Source organism: Loxodonta africana, chromosome 5 (assembly GCF_030014295.1).
Source record: "Loxodonta africana isolate mLoxAfr1 chromosome 5, mLoxAfr1.hap2, whole genome shotgun sequence".
Lineage (NCBI taxonomy): Eukaryota > Metazoa > Chordata > Mammalia > Proboscidea > Elephantidae > Loxodonta > Loxodonta africana.
Genome location: NC_087346.1, coordinates 43,602,795 through 43,620,217, shown reverse-complemented (window position 1 = coordinate 43,620,217; position 17,423 = coordinate 43,602,795). Strand labels below are relative to the sequence as shown.

Genomic DNA, 17,423 nt, shown 5'->3' with positions numbered 1-17,423 from the left:
TCTTATCACCACAGTCTACCTTCATGGTCACTGAAGCCAGAACCCTGGGATTCACCTGAATTATCCTTCCTCTTCACCTCTCAGGAGTCCCTGCATGGTGCAAATGATTAAGCACTCAACTACTAGCTGAAAGGTTGGCGGTTTGAATCCACTCAGAAATGCCTCAGAGAAAAGTGTTGGCGATCTGCTTCTGAAAGGTCACAGCCTTGAAAACCTTATGGAGCAGCCCTGCTTTGCACACACAGGGTTGCCAGGAGGTGGAAGCAACCTGACTGTAACCGGAAACAACAACAACTTCATTCTCATATATAGTCAATGTCTATTTTCTTCCTCTTTTTGATCCTTTCTGCTTTGCCTGAGTAGTTACAGCTATCAGCTATCGAGCATTTACAACATGTCAGCTACTGATATAATTATTACATATTTTAGCTCATTTAATCCTTGTAACAACTCTACTATTATTATTATCTCCATTTTTCAGATGAGGAAATTAAGGAACCAAGAAGTAAAGTACCTCTCCAAATGTCAGACAGCTAGTAAGTGGTAAAATAGAATTTTTACCTAGGCAGTTGACTCTTACACACTGTCTTTTAACCACTATGCCTTATTATTTTAGACCTCATTATTTCTTGCATAGCTGAATGAATAATTTCTTTTAGAAGAATCAGCACAAAGCTGGTTCCTATGAGGCAAAGGTTAAAATGTCCCAAATGCGCAGCTTTTCCAAACTGCTGTACCACTCCATCATCTCTAACATCAACTACTCCCCCTTCCCTTAGTACTCTCACTCCCATCTTTGGGTTCTGTAATTCACTGCAACGTCTCAAAGAACCCACAAACCATCAAGGAAATGGCTCACATGGTTGTAGAGGCTGACAAAACCCAAATCTGTGTGTCAGGTGTCAGGCTGGAGTCTTCTCCTGACTCACGTGGTTGTAGGGGCTGATAAACCCAAACTGGCAGGTAAGACATCAGGCTGCTGTCTCAGAAGGCTGTGAAAGCTGGCGAATCAGGTCAGATCATAGGTTGCTGGCTCAAGTTCAAAGAACCACATGTCAGATGATAAGTCGGATGCAGGATCTAGAGCAAGAGAGAGAGCTTTATCAGAGGATGTAGACCATACCCTCAAGGAAACTCCTTTTATTTGAGCAAGGCAGTGCAAGGGTGTGACTTGAATAAGGGTGGTGACTTGAGTCACACCCTCTAGTAAGGCAGTGACTCAGGATACATCCCATCCTAGTTCTGCTTTATTAGCATAACAGGCAACTCACTCCCAAATAGGACCATAATCATAAGCATAGATGCTAGGATTTACAACACATCACAGAATGGAAGATAATTATATCAGATCACAAAAAGGAGAACAATTACATCAGATCACAAAATGGAGGATGATTATGTAACCGCCAAATCACAATATTATATAACTGCCTAAACACTGAAATTGATTTGTAACCTTAACCATCACAGGTTCTATACACCTTATGTACATTAGCAGCAAGTGGTCCAATCTCCTTGGTGGGCCATAAGTACCTTATTTGCATAGTCCCACCCAATCAGTGTGTGGGAGTCACAAAGACTATTGCTAGAAGGGCCATATTAAGTAAATCACTGCACCACAGAGGCCTTTTAATTGATTTCTCCAGTCTCACTAACCTCTCCCCACAAACTCCATCTTTCATATGACCATCAAAGTAATCTTTCTAAAATACAATCTAATCATGTTAGTCTGACTAAAATCCACCAATGCTTTTCTACCACCTTCATGCTAAAGTTCAAACTGCTTAATGATACACAAGGTTCTTCATGATCTGGCTCCTGGCTACCTCTATAGCTTCTTCTGAAACTTCCTCAGAGACACTGTACCATTCAGCCAAGACCACTTGCAGTTTCTGAACACACCTTATTCCCTCATATCTCCTTGCTTTTGTATTTGCTCATAGCTCTTATTTCAAGGGAAGGCTATTATGGGAATAGCTCAAAGGTCCCCAAAGGCAGAACAGGTGCCCCTCTGCACTTTATAGCTCTATTACTGTAGTTTTCCCATAGTATGGTAAATGGGAGTTTCCTCTTCTTGTTCCTCTGAGGGAGGTGTTGATTCTTTGTGTCTGCAGTACCTATCAAAGTGCTTGGTAATAATAATCACTCAATTAATTGTTGCCAAATAAGGATGAAGAAAAGAAAACAACTACTTCACTCCGTTTTAAGCTATTTTCCTAAATAAGGCCTGGGACTGGGAGATCTTTTGTACATCATTGATTTCACTGGTTTACTTACTTGGAAGGGAAATTCATTTTGGATCCTAGTCAGAATAATAAAGAAGCCATGTCATTTGGTATGGTAAATCTCGGTGAAGGACATGAGGGTCTGGAAGTAAAGAAGTGGTCAATAAGAGGAATATAAATACATTTACATTAGCGAAGGGAACAATTTACAACATAGGACTAATGATAAAAAAAAAAAAATGATACCAGGGCATAAAATATGTTTAGTATTTTTGGTTATATGAGTTATTTTTAGAGGAGACAAATAACTAAGGAAATTAAAAGGGTCCATTACTTTTTTTCCTTTTCATGGTCAGTTTATTTTTTGGGGGGGAAGTCAAAGCAGAAATTCTTGTATTGTAACATTTGTAAAGAAAAGCACATGATAGTTATATTTATTTTATAGGATTCTGATGCCTTTGTGGCAGGCAGCCAGAAGTGAAATCACCTTCACTGGTTTTGGCTCAGTCCCTTCTCCACTCCTAATCATTCCTTCAGACCCATAGACATTAGACAGAGCAGTTGTCCTTCACCACTAAAGAAATGCAGCCAAGAGTTATGTTACCATGGAAACGGAATCACTTTTTGCTGCAAGACACATTGCTTGTCTGTGCTATTATGAAGCAGAATACATTGGTAGGGCTGGGAGGGGCCTCCAATATTCTGCCCGCAGGTATTGTACTTGACCTTTGGGTGAATAAATGACTTTCAGTTAGAGTACTTAAATATCTTTTAACTTTAATAATTATTATTAGAGCTCCAAAAGAATTTTACTTGGAAAAAAGTAAAAAATGTGATGGTGCTATTAGGGAGAAAGTGATACATATTTTTCAAATTAGACCACTCCTGTTAAAGAAAATACAAGGGAAATTGCAATTAATGGTTTCATTGTGTCTAACAATACTTCTTTATCTTTTTTGCTTGTTTTTACTTTCTGATTTGATCATATTGTGGATTTATGAGATTGTCCTTTGTTCGTGTCTACTGTTAGCATCTTTGTTGTAGACATACATATTTGCAACTTCATCTTGTCCTTGGGCGTGTGATTCAAATCACCTGCTCCTGACTTTCCCAATGAACCTCCCTCTAAGCCTGTAGCCAACTACCACTTAAGCCTGGCTTTGCCATCTTCTGTCAGGACCTTGGAAAAATCATTTACTATCTCAAACTCAGATTTGTCCTTGTCCTTACTATGGATAAAATAACCTCTTATCTTCTCATGAGTATAGGGAGTTATGCAGTTAATATGTGTAAACATGTTGACAATACTAAGGGCATGGCTATTTCTATAGGAAGAATGGTTTATTCCTGTTATTAAAATAATAGTTCCTGATCACTGCAAATCAATTTAGCTATTCCAATCAGCTCAGCCCCTAAATATTTATTAATTTGAAATTTGTAAGGCTTTTGAGAGCAGATCCTGGCACATATTTCTTCTGTGTCTTTCAAATCATCTAACATGGTGCTGGGTTGAATAAAAAATACAATGGTCGCTGAGTTGACTCTGACTTTTGGCGACCCCGTGAGTTCAGAGTAAAACTGCCCTGTGACTGGTTTTTCAGAAGTAGATCTTCAGGCCTTTTTTCCTGAGGTTAGGTAGTAGATGCTTAGTACATATTTTTAAATGATGGTGTGGGTGATTAAATCAAACTATTGTCTCATATCTACTTGATCCATCAGTTATAGATCTAATTTTTTTTATGATACCAAAAAGGATTCATTAGCTGTCTGGATATAATTAGTCCAAGGTGTTTTATGAACAGTCATAAACTTGGTTCATGGTATTATCCAATTGATTTTTCACAGGAATAATAGCCCTATTCTTTTTATTATCACATCTAAGGAAATATTTTATTTCTGTAAGCACTGTTCCTTGAAATGTTAGTGGACTAAATATTGAAAATTAACTTACCAAACGACTGGAATTTCACTTCCCATAAAAAAAAATAAATTAACATTAAATACTACATTTGAATGTGTATACTATACTCTGAACTTTACACACACTACCTCTTTTCAATTTTATAATGATCCTATGAAGTTAGGTCTATTATTGTTCTTATTGTTCGTAATAGGAACACTAATAGGAAAGAGTTCCCAAGTCACAAAATTAATCTGCAGCACAGCCTGATTCAAACTCCTACAAACTAAGTCTGAAGTGTGTGAGCTTAACCACACTCCTGCACGCTAACCAAGCAGATAAAATCAACTTAGAGCAAACAAACATTCTTTTGCCATCTATTCCCATTAAGCTCTTTATATTTCCATTTATAAAAGGAAGGAAAGAAGAGAAAGGCAAAGGGAGGGAGGAGGGAGAAGGGAGAACGGAAGAGAGGGAAGGGGAGAGAGAGAGAGACAGAGACAGAGAGAGAAAAAGAAAAAAACAAACAAGAGAGAAAGAGGGAGACAGAGAGGGAACAAGAAGGAAGGGAAGGAGGAAGGAAGAGAGAGGAAGGAGGGAGGAAAACAAAAAAATCACTCAAAAATCTTTCACCCCTCCTAAATAAAGCAAGACCCAACCAACTTTTTAACACTAGTCAACATTGTTGAATAACAAACAGGTGAGGGGCCAGATTGGTCTGAGTTGATGTCATTTTGCTTTTGTTTTACATTTATCAGGAGAAGTATTCTTGCAGATTAAAAGCCCATTGGAAGATATTTATAAAATCTACTGCTATCATCATGATGAAGCCCACAGTATACTGGAGTCCTATGAAAAGGAAGAAGAGCTGAAGCAACATTTGAGCCAGTGTATCCAGTCCTTAAAGTAAGGCCTTTTCAAATGATGATTTTCATCCACTCTCAGTTGCCTAGCAGGGAACATTTTAAGTGGATGTAGATGAAAGATCTCACATAAATCCTATGATTTATGAGGCTTCCAGGGAGCTCTGCTTTGCATTTCCTTTATGAAAAGCTGACATGCCAGAAGGCCTGATTGACTTTTTTTTTTCTCTCCCCACCAGGATGACTAAAAATTGCATAGGAGAAGATTCAGGGCTCCATAGAGATAGGAAAATTCAATATCGAAAATTGAAATGTGGAAGCAAAGTGTCTTCTTAAAGTTGTTACTACTTGCCTGCTCCCATAGTTCAAGGAATATGCCTGACAACACATGGCTCTGTGACCACTGAAGCACGTGGGTCAGTAAAGTTAGGGGAATGTCCTAGGACTCTGAATAGCCCTCCTCTATCCCCTGACTCACTGGAGTAGAGGGATGGGAGAACAGGGGGTGGAGAAGACAAGTTAGGCCCTGCCTAATGGTGTTGTTTGAAGTTAGTTTCAGGACTATTCTTGTCTCCTTTCCTTACCACTGAAACTTTGGAAAGGGGGAGGGGGCTATTATATAATATACATTTTTTTCCTACAAGAAATATTATTCACTATAATAATCTGAAAAAATAGGAAGGTATGAATAAGATATGTTTTAAAATCCTTATTTTTCTACCATCTTTTAATAACTGCAGTTTGCATTTTTTTCTGTTCTTGTTTATATGCATAAATATGGGTATGTGTTTGGTATATTACTGTATATAAAGTTTTCTACCACATGAACCAAAATTACTACTCTATTCCACATCTTACCTAATGGTCCTCTTATAGTCTTTCCTGTCTAAGGATTATCTCAGCGTGGAAAGATCTCGATTAGGCCAGAAATTTACCAACCAGAGAGAGCTGTTGGTAAATTTGACTCTTTAGCACACCTCTCTTATATACAGCATTGTAGGGGGGAGCAGAAATGGGGTCCTAATGTGGGCAAGAGTCCCTGGGTGGCGCAAAAGGTTAAGTGTTCGACTACTAGCTGAAAGGTTGGTGGCTCAGACCCACCCAGAGGCACCTCGGAGGTCAGGCCTGGTGATCTGCTTCTGAAAGGTCACAATCTTAAAAGCCGTAGATCTGATCTACTCAGCACACATGAGTTTGCCATAAGTCAAAACTGACTCCAGGCAACTAACAACGACAACAATGTGGACAAGAGGATTGTGGCTGAATTAAAGTGAAATCAAGAGAGAGACTAACTAGGACTATTATGGAGGATGCCTTTCTAGGTCAGAACTGAGTTTGAAAGTAGCTTGAAACTGGGTCTGAATAATTAAAAAACAAGTAATGTAATTAATTTAGTGCCTTCTTATTGGACATTGAATTATTGCAGTTCTCTAACCACTTTTCTTGCCAATAGAAAAGACTATGTTCATTAAAGTCACTGATTGCAAGCATTTATTTAGAACCTATGCCAAGCATAGTTCTAGGTGCTGATGAGAAGAAGAAAAAAAAAAAAAAAGATATAGGCCCACCTGTAAGAAGCTAAATATATGAGATTACTCTTAAAGATAATATGTGATGAGTAGCTCCAGTTAATTATTTCTCCACTATTTTTGATTTAGTTCAGTGTTAGTAAACCAATTCAGAGAAAAAATAGAATTTGAAGTAGGATCCATCTTAATAAAATCACGTGTTAGGAGCCAAGCTCTCTACATACAGGTTCATTTTTCCTAGGGAAAAATACGGTCTTCTCCTGGGTGTGAGTGAATTTTTTGCCTTTCTTACCTTATACAACTGCCAAAACCTGATTCAAAATTAATGTCTACCTAGGACCATTTTCCTTTTTCAGTTTCTAGAAATAAAAGAAGAAAATCTCATAATGAGATGAACAGATAGCATGATTAGCACCTTAGTTCATCAACCCAACTTCAAGTCTGGGATAGGAGGTTCTCATGGGGAGAGGATGAAGACAATCTGCTTTGGGTTTGTGCTCCTAACTGCTGACTACAAATGGACCTGTCAGTTCAGGGAGGACAAACACTAGTTTATTTGCCATGAAGTTTTTGACTCTTAAGAGAAGGAAACAGGCCTTGCCAGAATATTCCACTAGGCAGTATAGCTCAGTATTATGCCCCTAAAAAGCAGCTAAAGCCAGAGGTGATTTTTGAGACCACGTGAAGTCCCAATTACCAAAAATTACTTTCAGACCCAGTGGCTTGTTTGCTCTTTTTCCAGAAGCCTGGAGTTATCTCCCTGGAGATGCCCTAAATCTTGGGTATTCAGAGCCATTCTGATTTCAGGAAATAATTTCAGGCACTGGAAGGAGATAAGGTTTAGAAAGCACAAAATCCAATGGAAGTAAGATTGGCAGAGATATTTCTTAAGGGAAAGAAAATTAAAATAAAAGCAGTTAGAGACATTTTCCAAAAAGTTACCTTTCTATGAAAATAAAGTTAATGATGAATTGTATTCGTCTGCCTGAAGGCTGAGAGAAGTAGAATTATTGACATTACTATAACACTGACCTCAATTGAGCCAATCTTTAAATTCTGAGAAACAGGTTTTCAAACAGGTTTATAGGCCAAAGAGAGTCTGGAACATCCTAAGGGCTTGGTTTCCTTTGCCAAGTAATCAGTTAAAGCTATTACTGTCCTCTGCCTTTTCCTTGTGGCTAAATAACGGGAGCTCAAATGCACAGTTGCCAATTTATAATGAATATTAGGTGTGGCCTCCATTTTCTACCCTGCGAGGGGATAGTGAAACAACTTGGTTTGAAGCAATATTCACCAGAGAAGTGGCTTCATGCTTCAGAGGCTAAAGTGGATTTTAAAGCAACTTAGGTTGCATTTTAACCAAAATTAAAATGTTTATTGAGGGTCTAATAAATATTTACTAAGAGTACGAGATATATATGCATAGTTTTTGCCTCCCAGTAACATAAAATCTAGTTGGGTAGATAAATAAAACCATCTGGAACGCTTAATAACAATACAAGAGTTAATCTAAATAACACACCATAAGCTGTCACGGTGCATTTCAAGACTAATTTCCAAAAGGGTGGAAGAGATATTTCCTGACTCTGTAATGGACTTAGACTCATAACCTTTGGCTATTATTTGAAGCCCATTATCTTTCAAAAGATAAAATAATATTTATATCCAGAAACTAATTTTGCATCACTTTGCAACATTAGGGCAATAATTTACTACAAAAAGTTTGTACAGTGTTTCTGGCTGTGTAGTTCCCTGAATCTGATTAACCAGAGAAGTATGTATATTCAAAGTACAGATTCCTATGCTATGCCTGAGATGAAAAAAAAAAAAAGACACCTGGGGGTTCGATCCAGGAATCTGCATTTTTAACAAGTACCCTCAGGTGCTTTTTTGATGCCTACTCAAGTTTTTTTTTTTTTTTTTTTTACTCAAGTTAGAACTATGTTAGAGAGAGAAACCAGGCCCACAGTATTCACTCCCTGCTTTCCCTGAAGTAGAATGGGCTTTTTTTCATGAATGTAGATACTGTCCAAGCAGTAATTTCAGGGTTTGGAGAGCCTAAGAAAGAAAAGTCTAAAGCTATCCAGAAACACACCACCACATCTTTGGCCTATAAATTGGAAAGCTTTTTATTTATTTATTCAACAAGAGGTATTTACAGAATCTCATTCCGTTGCCGTCAAGTGGGTGCAGACTCATAGTGACCCTATAGGACAGAGTAGAACTGCCCCATAGGGTTTCAAAGAAGCCGCTGGTGGATTCAAACGGCCAACTTTTTTGTTAGCAGCCAAGTTCTCAAACACTACATCATCAGGGCTCCAGAAAAAGAATCTCATTAGTGATCCTTAAAGTTCTGTGAAATACTGTCTTAATCCAGTCACTAAATTTATGAAAGTTACTTGCTAAAGATCCAGTTACTTAGTCTCTTTGGGGTTATTTAACTTTCCCAATCTCTTTGAGGAAAGTGAAAAATGGAATGTCTGTAAATCAAGTGTAGCTACAGTTAGAATTGCCGCTCTGTTGCCCCTTTGTCTGTCTTTCCAGATATAAACACCTCCAAAGTCTCTTCTGCATTTCAGAGGCCCTAGAAATCGATTTATTTTGTAATAGAAAAAGAATGAAGGGGCTTTTCTAAGTTTTTTTTTTGGGGGGGGGTGGAAGATATATTTCTAGCTTCATATCTAGTTGTTATAAATATATTTATACTTTTCTTCTTACTAACCAAAGTCACCATCCTCAGGACGTAAACTTTAACTTCTAGTCATCCAGGCACCCTTCAGGTGCTCACGTTGCTGCTCTAACATCTCCATCCAGTAAGGAAGCTAAAAGCTCATGCAATGCAAAATCTAAAGGAATAGACTTCAATTTGTCTACTCTGTTTTATAATTCTTCATATTCTAATGGATTGGTCCAAGTAAAAATTAAAATCACCTTTAAAATCCTTTCTGTTCCTTGTCACGTGGCATCACGTTTGAACGAAGGCATATAATCTTTAAGAAGCAGCCACATAAAAACTTTTGTTGTCAGTTGAATTATAATGAGCCATTAGAAGTGTGGTAGAAGGCGTATTAAGTTACTTTACCATGCGGCAGTTCCACTGTGTCTTATAGGGTCACCATGAGTCGAAATTGACTTGACGGCAAGGGATTTGGTTTGGTTTGGTTTATATCCCGTAAGAGGGCAAGTGGACACAATTTAACTTCCTTCTTCATGAATTGTTCTTGGCTGGGGTTAAGTCCTGGAAGGTTTTAGCCCAAAAGGGAGATTTAAAATTAAGAGCACTAAAAGGACATGTTATAATGTAGTGCCACTACTCCACATATTGTGGTTTTCCCTATTGGAAAATCTTCCAGGTTCCTTTTTATAACATAGCATACTTATATTAAATGTGATTATGCTCTGTTACATGTTATAATATTTAGGCTTAACTTGGTTGAAATAAATGAAATAGAAAAAGGACGACTTTTTATGTTTTTCTTAGGAGTTAAAAGAATAATCTTTTCTTTCAACTTTTAAGTATGTGTCTTGGTTCCTGAATGATTACATTTTTCACCTGTTTGTTTCCACAGAAAATCGCATTTTTATTTTTAGTCACCTTCTCCCCAGAATTGCCTGATCTATGACCCACAGAGTATAGGACAAATGAAATGCTTCCAAAGGAATGGAAATGTCCTTTTCCAAAGAATGTGAGCTTAAACAAAATGAATGGAAGGAACAATTGGGCAAGGGTTGGTGGTAAAGTCTCCATTGCTGTAGAAGAGCTTGTCAACAACAATTCATAATTGCCTAAAACTTTGGGAGCTGCTGATTGAAAAAAAATTCTGTGGTCGAGTCTCATCAAGGAGGTCTTGGACTCAGCAACACCTGCTTATTTCAAGATGTCTAGAAATCCATTCATATAACATGTCTGAAGATTGAGGAAACAATGTGGTTCACAGATATATATATCACTGTTTTCCACATTTATGGAGTATTGGCATTAATAAAATAAAACATAAAATCCATTGAAATATTTGAAATTCAGTATAGGTATTTATCATCAAAAAACAATTTTTTTTTTCTTGACCACTGAATGCTGAAAGACCATCATCAGCTATTATGATGGGATGGAGACACAGAATTTTTGATATGAAAACATTCATTGTATTCCAAAAGGTTGGGAACCAGGTACCCAGGTGATAATAAGGTCATAACCAAAAACAAACACACGGAAAAAAAAAAAAAGTTGCCATCAAGTGACTGCATGTATGTCAGATCCCATGTGCTCCACAGGGTTTTCAGTGGCTGATTTTTTGTAAGTAAATAACCAAGCCTTTCTTCTGAGGTGCCTCTGGGTAGACTTAAACCTCCAATCTTTCAGTTAGTGGTCAAGCATGTCAACAATTTGCACCACCTAGGGACTTATTATTTTATTTCTCTATAGTCATATGAGGTTTTTAGAGAATAATTTCTGTCCTCTTTGTACTTTAAATTTAACTTGGATTCTTAACACTTTTAAAAAAATTGCTAATTAATTAAGTCAGCAAATACTTTTTGACTGTGCCAGTCACTTTTTCCAGCACTGGGGATATAGCAGTGAGTGAACAAAGCAAGCATGAATCCTTGCCCTTGTGGAGGGAGGAAAAAAAAAAAAAAAAAGGAGGAGGTAGATAATAAACTAAATAAGCAAGATATATTAGAAAGTGACCAGCGCAATGGGGAGATATAAAGCAGGCAATGACGATGAGTACAGGGGAAACAGGGTACAATTTTTTAAACAGGTGATCAGGGAAGGCTTCAATAGGAGGAGACGCTGGAGGTAAGACCTGAACGAGATAAGGGAGGAAAGCATAGAGGTATCTAGAGGAAGATGGATCCAGGCAGAAGGAACAGCAAGTGCAAAGGCCTAGAGGCATGAGCATGCCAGGTGTTAGAAACAGCAAGGAAGTCTGTGTGGTGGTCACAGATTCAGAGTGTAAGTGAGTAACAGGAAATGAAGTAGGGAGGAAATGGGGGAGCAGTAGATCACATAGTGCCTTGCCTGGGATGGACTTTAAGTTTTATTTGAGCGAAATGGGAGCCACACAAGCTAGCAATGCCTATTGAAGGTTTTAGCAACAATTACTTTATTCAACAGATGAATTGCTTATAATCTGCGTAACACTGTATACAGAGATATTATAGGGCAGTTGATAATAGTTTTCTGCAAGTCAATTAAGCATTTCCTTTGTCATCTTCATTTCTCCTATTGTTATGTCTAAGAGATGCTTTTTTTATAATGTAAACAAAAATTTAATTTCAATTCATTTCCAACTTACCAAAGTTTACTAACAATAAACTGAATGAACAGTTTTTAAATTTATATAAAGCATGAAATATACTAAAATAAAATTTTAGGGACATGATTATAAAATAATCAGGTCGAGTCTGAAAGAATATTCAAGAAAATTACTTATCACTTTACACAATAAATTTGTAAAAGTTTTATAATGTTTGCATATTATCCCAAATATGTGAATTTACATGAATTCACTTTTTTCCCCCTTTTCTTACAGGAAAATATACATGGAAGAGTAAGTATTTTCTACTTTAATAATAGCAATCATATAAGAATCATGGGGAAAACCTGCTACAAATTCTTGTCCAAATCAGAATTTTTTAATTTTTACAACTATTTATATTTTATTAAATAAGATTGCAAAGGCATTTACTCCAGATATCACTGGTGCATCAAATGTCAATGTTAGTTTACAATCTGTCTGAGATGATCTTACGTAGTAAGTATACTTTCTTGAATGTTTTTAGAAGATCTTGGGGTATATCTTACTTAACTCACAAGTTTGCAGGTGCTAGAAACTCTCCCGGACAAGCTCATCATACATATGTTTAGGAATCTTAATGTGTCCAAAAACATATTTTCCTAAGAATGACATTTGTCTTAAAACTACACATTCATGTCGTAATGTTTTTGAAGATTTTATAGATTAATGCACAAAAGGAAATCTTTCTTATTACAGTAGAATACCAGATTTCTTCCAATTTGGACTTGTATGATTTATGGAGAAAAAATACACATATATTGCATGGAAATAAAATTTTAAAATGAAATAGTTGGTCACTAGGACAATATAGAAACTATCTTATGGAAATCATACACACACACACTTTAGAAGTTACCTACTTTTCTCAAAGAGAAACATGTCCAATCTGACTAGTAGTGAAAGGATGACATTGCCTTAAATACAAACTCCAATTTACTAGGACTTCAAAAAGCACTGTGTGGCTGAGCATGGTCAGCAATTATCTAAGGTCCTGAATTCCTAGTCTGTGTATTTGCTTATGAGTGTGTATTTTAAACTCCTGAGAATTTACATCAAGAAATACAAAATTTACAAAATAAAAATTATGTTAATTTAAACCATAAATTTCTGTCATTAATACTTTGGCACAGTGCAACTATGAGGTCAGAATTCCAGAAATGAGGTGGAGGAATCAAGCATCTAACGTGAGACCTTTACACCAATCAGGCATCTAACGTGAGACCTTTATACCTCAACTAAGCTGAGAAGTTGGCTTTTGACACACCAAACAGGCACCCAGTTCTGTCATCGCTTAAGTCTTTGTTTTTTCGAAGGGAAAAAAATCCTATAGTATAAACAGATATGAGTTAATTTGTTTAATGCACTTCCAATTCCGAGATCATGTGAATTTAAAGAGGTGCATGATAGAAGAGTGACTGTAACTCTTGCATTTTGGTTTCTTCTTACAGCAGGGCCTTCTGGCTTCTCGTCACTGGTAATTAATAGGAGAGGGTGTCTCATTATATGAAGGTGTGTCCCTGTTACTGTGCCTATGACTGGAGATTCACATAGCTTATTGGCTAGAGAACTTCATATGCTATAAACTCTGCTTAGGTTTTTATTCCTAAAGCTTTGATCTTTATAGCCAGAAGGAAAATAATAATAAAAATAAATAAATAAAAGCAAAGTGAAAAAAAGTGAGATTCAGAAGAGAATGAGAGATTTTTCTTTGTACAATTAGCATGCACAGACTCCTCTACGTGGAACACTTACAACAGACAGTACATTGTATTGAAATACTCACTTTAAAAAATTGTACTAGCTTTAATGGTAATCCTGCCGTTTGGGAGCTGGCAAGGCTGTATATGCCCCTTCTAGCCTGTTCTATACATCAGGACTGCAAAAGAGGAAGTGGGATCACAGCATGTGGCTGGATGAACATCAAAGCTACATTTGCAATGAGTTATTTTCTGTCCTGTTTCTTTTCTCTCGCTTGGGTCAGGAGGCACATATGCTGCTACATAAAAGGGCAAAAGGCAATGTCAAGTGCAATGTAATTAATTGTAGCTAAGGCCTAAAGGCCAGCAGTGTTGCAGCCAAAAGTGCATTTGAAAGATGTGGGTTTTTAAATGTCTTCCCCTAAATTCCTTACCTATTGTTATTATCTTTAATAATCTACATTTAAAAAAAATACAGAGAAAGGCAGAGCTATTTATAATTCCTGAAATGTTTACTTTGATTTATAATCTTATGCAAACATCAAAGACAGTATTAAAGTGACAAGAATCATAGAATTACCCACTTAAGAGTCCCCAAGAAAGCATCTGATACAAGTCGCATGTTCCAAAGCAAGAAAAAGATGCCTATTCTAAATTTATCTATCTCCAGAAATGCAGTGTTTGTTATCCTTGTGTTTTTACTCCTCCTCCACCCCCCCAACCCCCCACCCCCAACCCCGTGTATTCTCTTGTCTGGCTAGCTATTTTCAAGCCTTGGGTCTTAGGGTTTCTATTAGTTTCAACGTGTAGTAGTGAAGTTCTTTTTGCTTTTTCTAAGATTTGTATTTTTAAAATTATTAGAGACAGATGCAGAATATAGAGAATCAAAATGAGGACAGTAAAGACAATTGGTAGTAAAGTTCCAGAGTTAAACTCTGTAGCATTGTAGCTAGTCCCTGATCAAACCGCTGAGTTTTTTCTTCACCACACGCATATCGACTACAATAGGACCACTGTATGTCTCCTGTATGGCAACTAGCTACCTCATGCATAACAAATCATGGACATCTTTCCATGTCAATAAATATAAATGTATATTGTTTTACAATTAGGTAATATTCTATCATACATACATTATATGTCATAATTTGAGGAGCCCTGGTGGTGCAACCATTAAGTGCTCAGCTGCTAACCAAAAGGTTGGCAGCTGAAACACACTCAGCAGCTCCATGGGAGAAAGGCTTGGCAATCTGCTCCCGTAAAGCTTACAGCCAAGAAAACCCTATGAAGTAGTTCTACTCTGTCACATGGAGTCGCTATGAGTCGAAAATGGACTTGACAGCACCTAACAACAACGTGTCATAATTTAGTTTACCAACCCCTTACTGACAGTGGAATTTTGTCTTATAAACATCGATGTTATGTGTTCATTCTTATACATGATCTCCGTACAATAATCTAATTATTTTCTTAGGATGAACTTTTCAAAGTGGATTTTTTTAAAAAAGGTCTTTTGATACTTTTTGTCAGAAATTTCAGAAAAGTTAAACTAATTTACACTCCTGCTGCCCATGTGTGAATTTTCCATTTATCTACCACTTGCCAGTTTTTTTTTTTTACCTGTAGTTGATACAATGAATATTTGTATCTGTAAAATCTGTGCCAATATAATAGACCAGAAATGGTATCTTATTGTTAAAATTTGCATTATTCATTATCTTGAGCATTTTTATATATTTTTAGCCATTTATATTTCTTCTCTAATGAATTATCTTTTTAAGCGATTACTTTTTTTGAGATTGTCATCTTTTTTCTACTAGATCTATAATGGCTTTTTAGTTACCAAGTATATTAACCCTTTGTTTTATATGCTAGAAATAATTTTTCCAGCTTATCATTTGACTTTTAACATTGCTTGTAGCTGCTTCTGGTTTTGTTTTTATCTGTACAGTTTTAATTTTCTATGTAGCCAAACCCGTCTGTCTTTTCCTTTTTGATTCTGCTTTTGGTATAGGACTTTAGACAGGATGAGTCTGAGGCAAGAGATATGAGTCTGCTCTTCCCTTGGTTAGACTTTCTCACCTACTAGTAGATCGTTTTCACCTATAATTTTTTGTTTGTAATAACTTTAAATTTTTTCTTGTAGCATTTATTATCCTTTTTTCCACTTATAAAACCAATATAATTTCACTGTATTTATAATAAAAAATATTGAAAATCATAGCGACCCTATAGGACAGTGTAGAACTGCCCCTATAGGGTTTCCAAGGCAGTAAACCGTTATAGAAGTAGACTGCCACATCTTTGTCCTGAGGAGTGGCTGGTGGGTTCAAACTGCTGACCTTTCAGTTAGCAGCTGAGCACTTAATCACTGTGCCACCAGGGCTCCTTAGAAGAAAAGCAAAATCACTGCTAATTCCATCACTCAGGGTTAACTATTGTACACATTTAGATATACATCCTTTTGTCTCATATTCACACACTCAAGTACACATGCACACAAGTATACACACACGTACACGTGAGTATATACACACGCACACATACATGGGACCCTTACTCTCACCTCACACTCATCCTTGGATGAGGTTTACCCGTACAAGAGAACCATATTTTTCTCATATTGCCTCCCTCCTTCTGAAGAGGACTGCCTAGGGGTACGATTTGGCCTCGGTACAGAAAAGGCGCTGATTTCAAAGCTACTATACGGTCTTTTTTTTTTTTTTATATGGTCTAGCAATCAATAGTTCCGTCTATTGTAATGGTTGCTGTTTCTTAGCCAGGAAGGCTTCTTCAAATGTGTTGGAATCTGAGCTGAAGGGAAGGAAGAGACTGCCACCGTCCTGCAATTCAGTATAAAAAGCATGATGCAGCCTGTCACATTCTCTGCATTTAAGAAAACGGTTTTCTTTCTTAATATGGCCCCAGACAGTACTGTGTCTGAGAATTAATATTTGTTTTGGGGAATGACCTTTTGACAAATAGGAAGAATTCTAATTCTGCCCTGCCCACTGGTACAGGTCCTTAAAGTCCCCAGAGCTCACCTGGGATTCTGCTTTGGTGTTAGGCTAGACTTGAGGCCCATGCTGGGCTCCCTAAAATGAGTTTTCTTTGGCCCACACAGTATTTTAAATTTGAATTATTGTCAGTATTTTAAAATGTGAATATTGATACAAAACTTTAAAATTTATGGCCTCTTTGGGGAAAAAAGGAAAATCTGACCACACCAGGCTTTTGAATATATTAAAGAAATTGGTAATTTTTTATGTGTGTCACAAGTATATATCCAATTTGTCATGTCTGTCTTAACTTTGCTAATTTTTTTCTTCTTGTTTGTTTTGGCAAGCTAAATTTTTAAATAGATTTATTAATTTTTTCTATTATGGCTTTTGGAATTTGTGTCTGCTTTAAATTTTTTTTTTTACCAACTCCAAGATTAGTTTTTAAAGTGTTATCCCATGTTCTCTTCAAGTTCCTTTATTGTTTCATTTTTAACATTTAAATCTTTGATCTATATGGACAATATTTTGGTAGAAAGAGTGATGTAGGAATCCATTTTTATTGTTTTCTGTATGACTACCTAATTATCCCAATGCCTGGATATTGGATAATTTATTTTTCCCCACTGGGTAGGAATGTTATACTTACCAGGTATATACTCAGTTTCCATATATATTTGTTTTTATTTCTTGATTTTTTAGTTTGGGCTCCTGATCTGTCCATATGTGTTCCACTACTAAACTGCTTTCACTTCTGTAGCTTTATAATATATTTTAATGTTAGATGTGACTATTCAGAACTTAGTACTCTTTTAGAATTTTCTTGCGTATTCCTGAATGTTTCTTTTCAAGTTTCTCTTTTGCGAAAATTATACATAGTGATGGTTTACAGAGTTTAATTGTTTTGCAG

General features: G+C 36.6%; 1 protein-coding gene across 1 annotated transcript in view; it reads left to right on the top strand.

Moving 5' to 3' along the window:
- ARHGEF38 (Rho guanine nucleotide exchange factor 38) overlaps positions 1–17,423 on the top strand; it is a 159,288-nt gene that overhangs the window by 94,397 nt on the left and 47,468 nt on the right. Inside the window, exons 4-5 of the mRNA XM_064285485.1 lie at positions 4,884–5,031; positions 12,052–12,069. Of these exons, the coding sequence (XP_064141555.1) occupies positions 4,884–5,031; positions 12,052–12,069 (166 nt within the window). The remainder of the gene's footprint in view (positions 1–4,883; positions 5,032–12,051; positions 12,070–17,423) is intronic.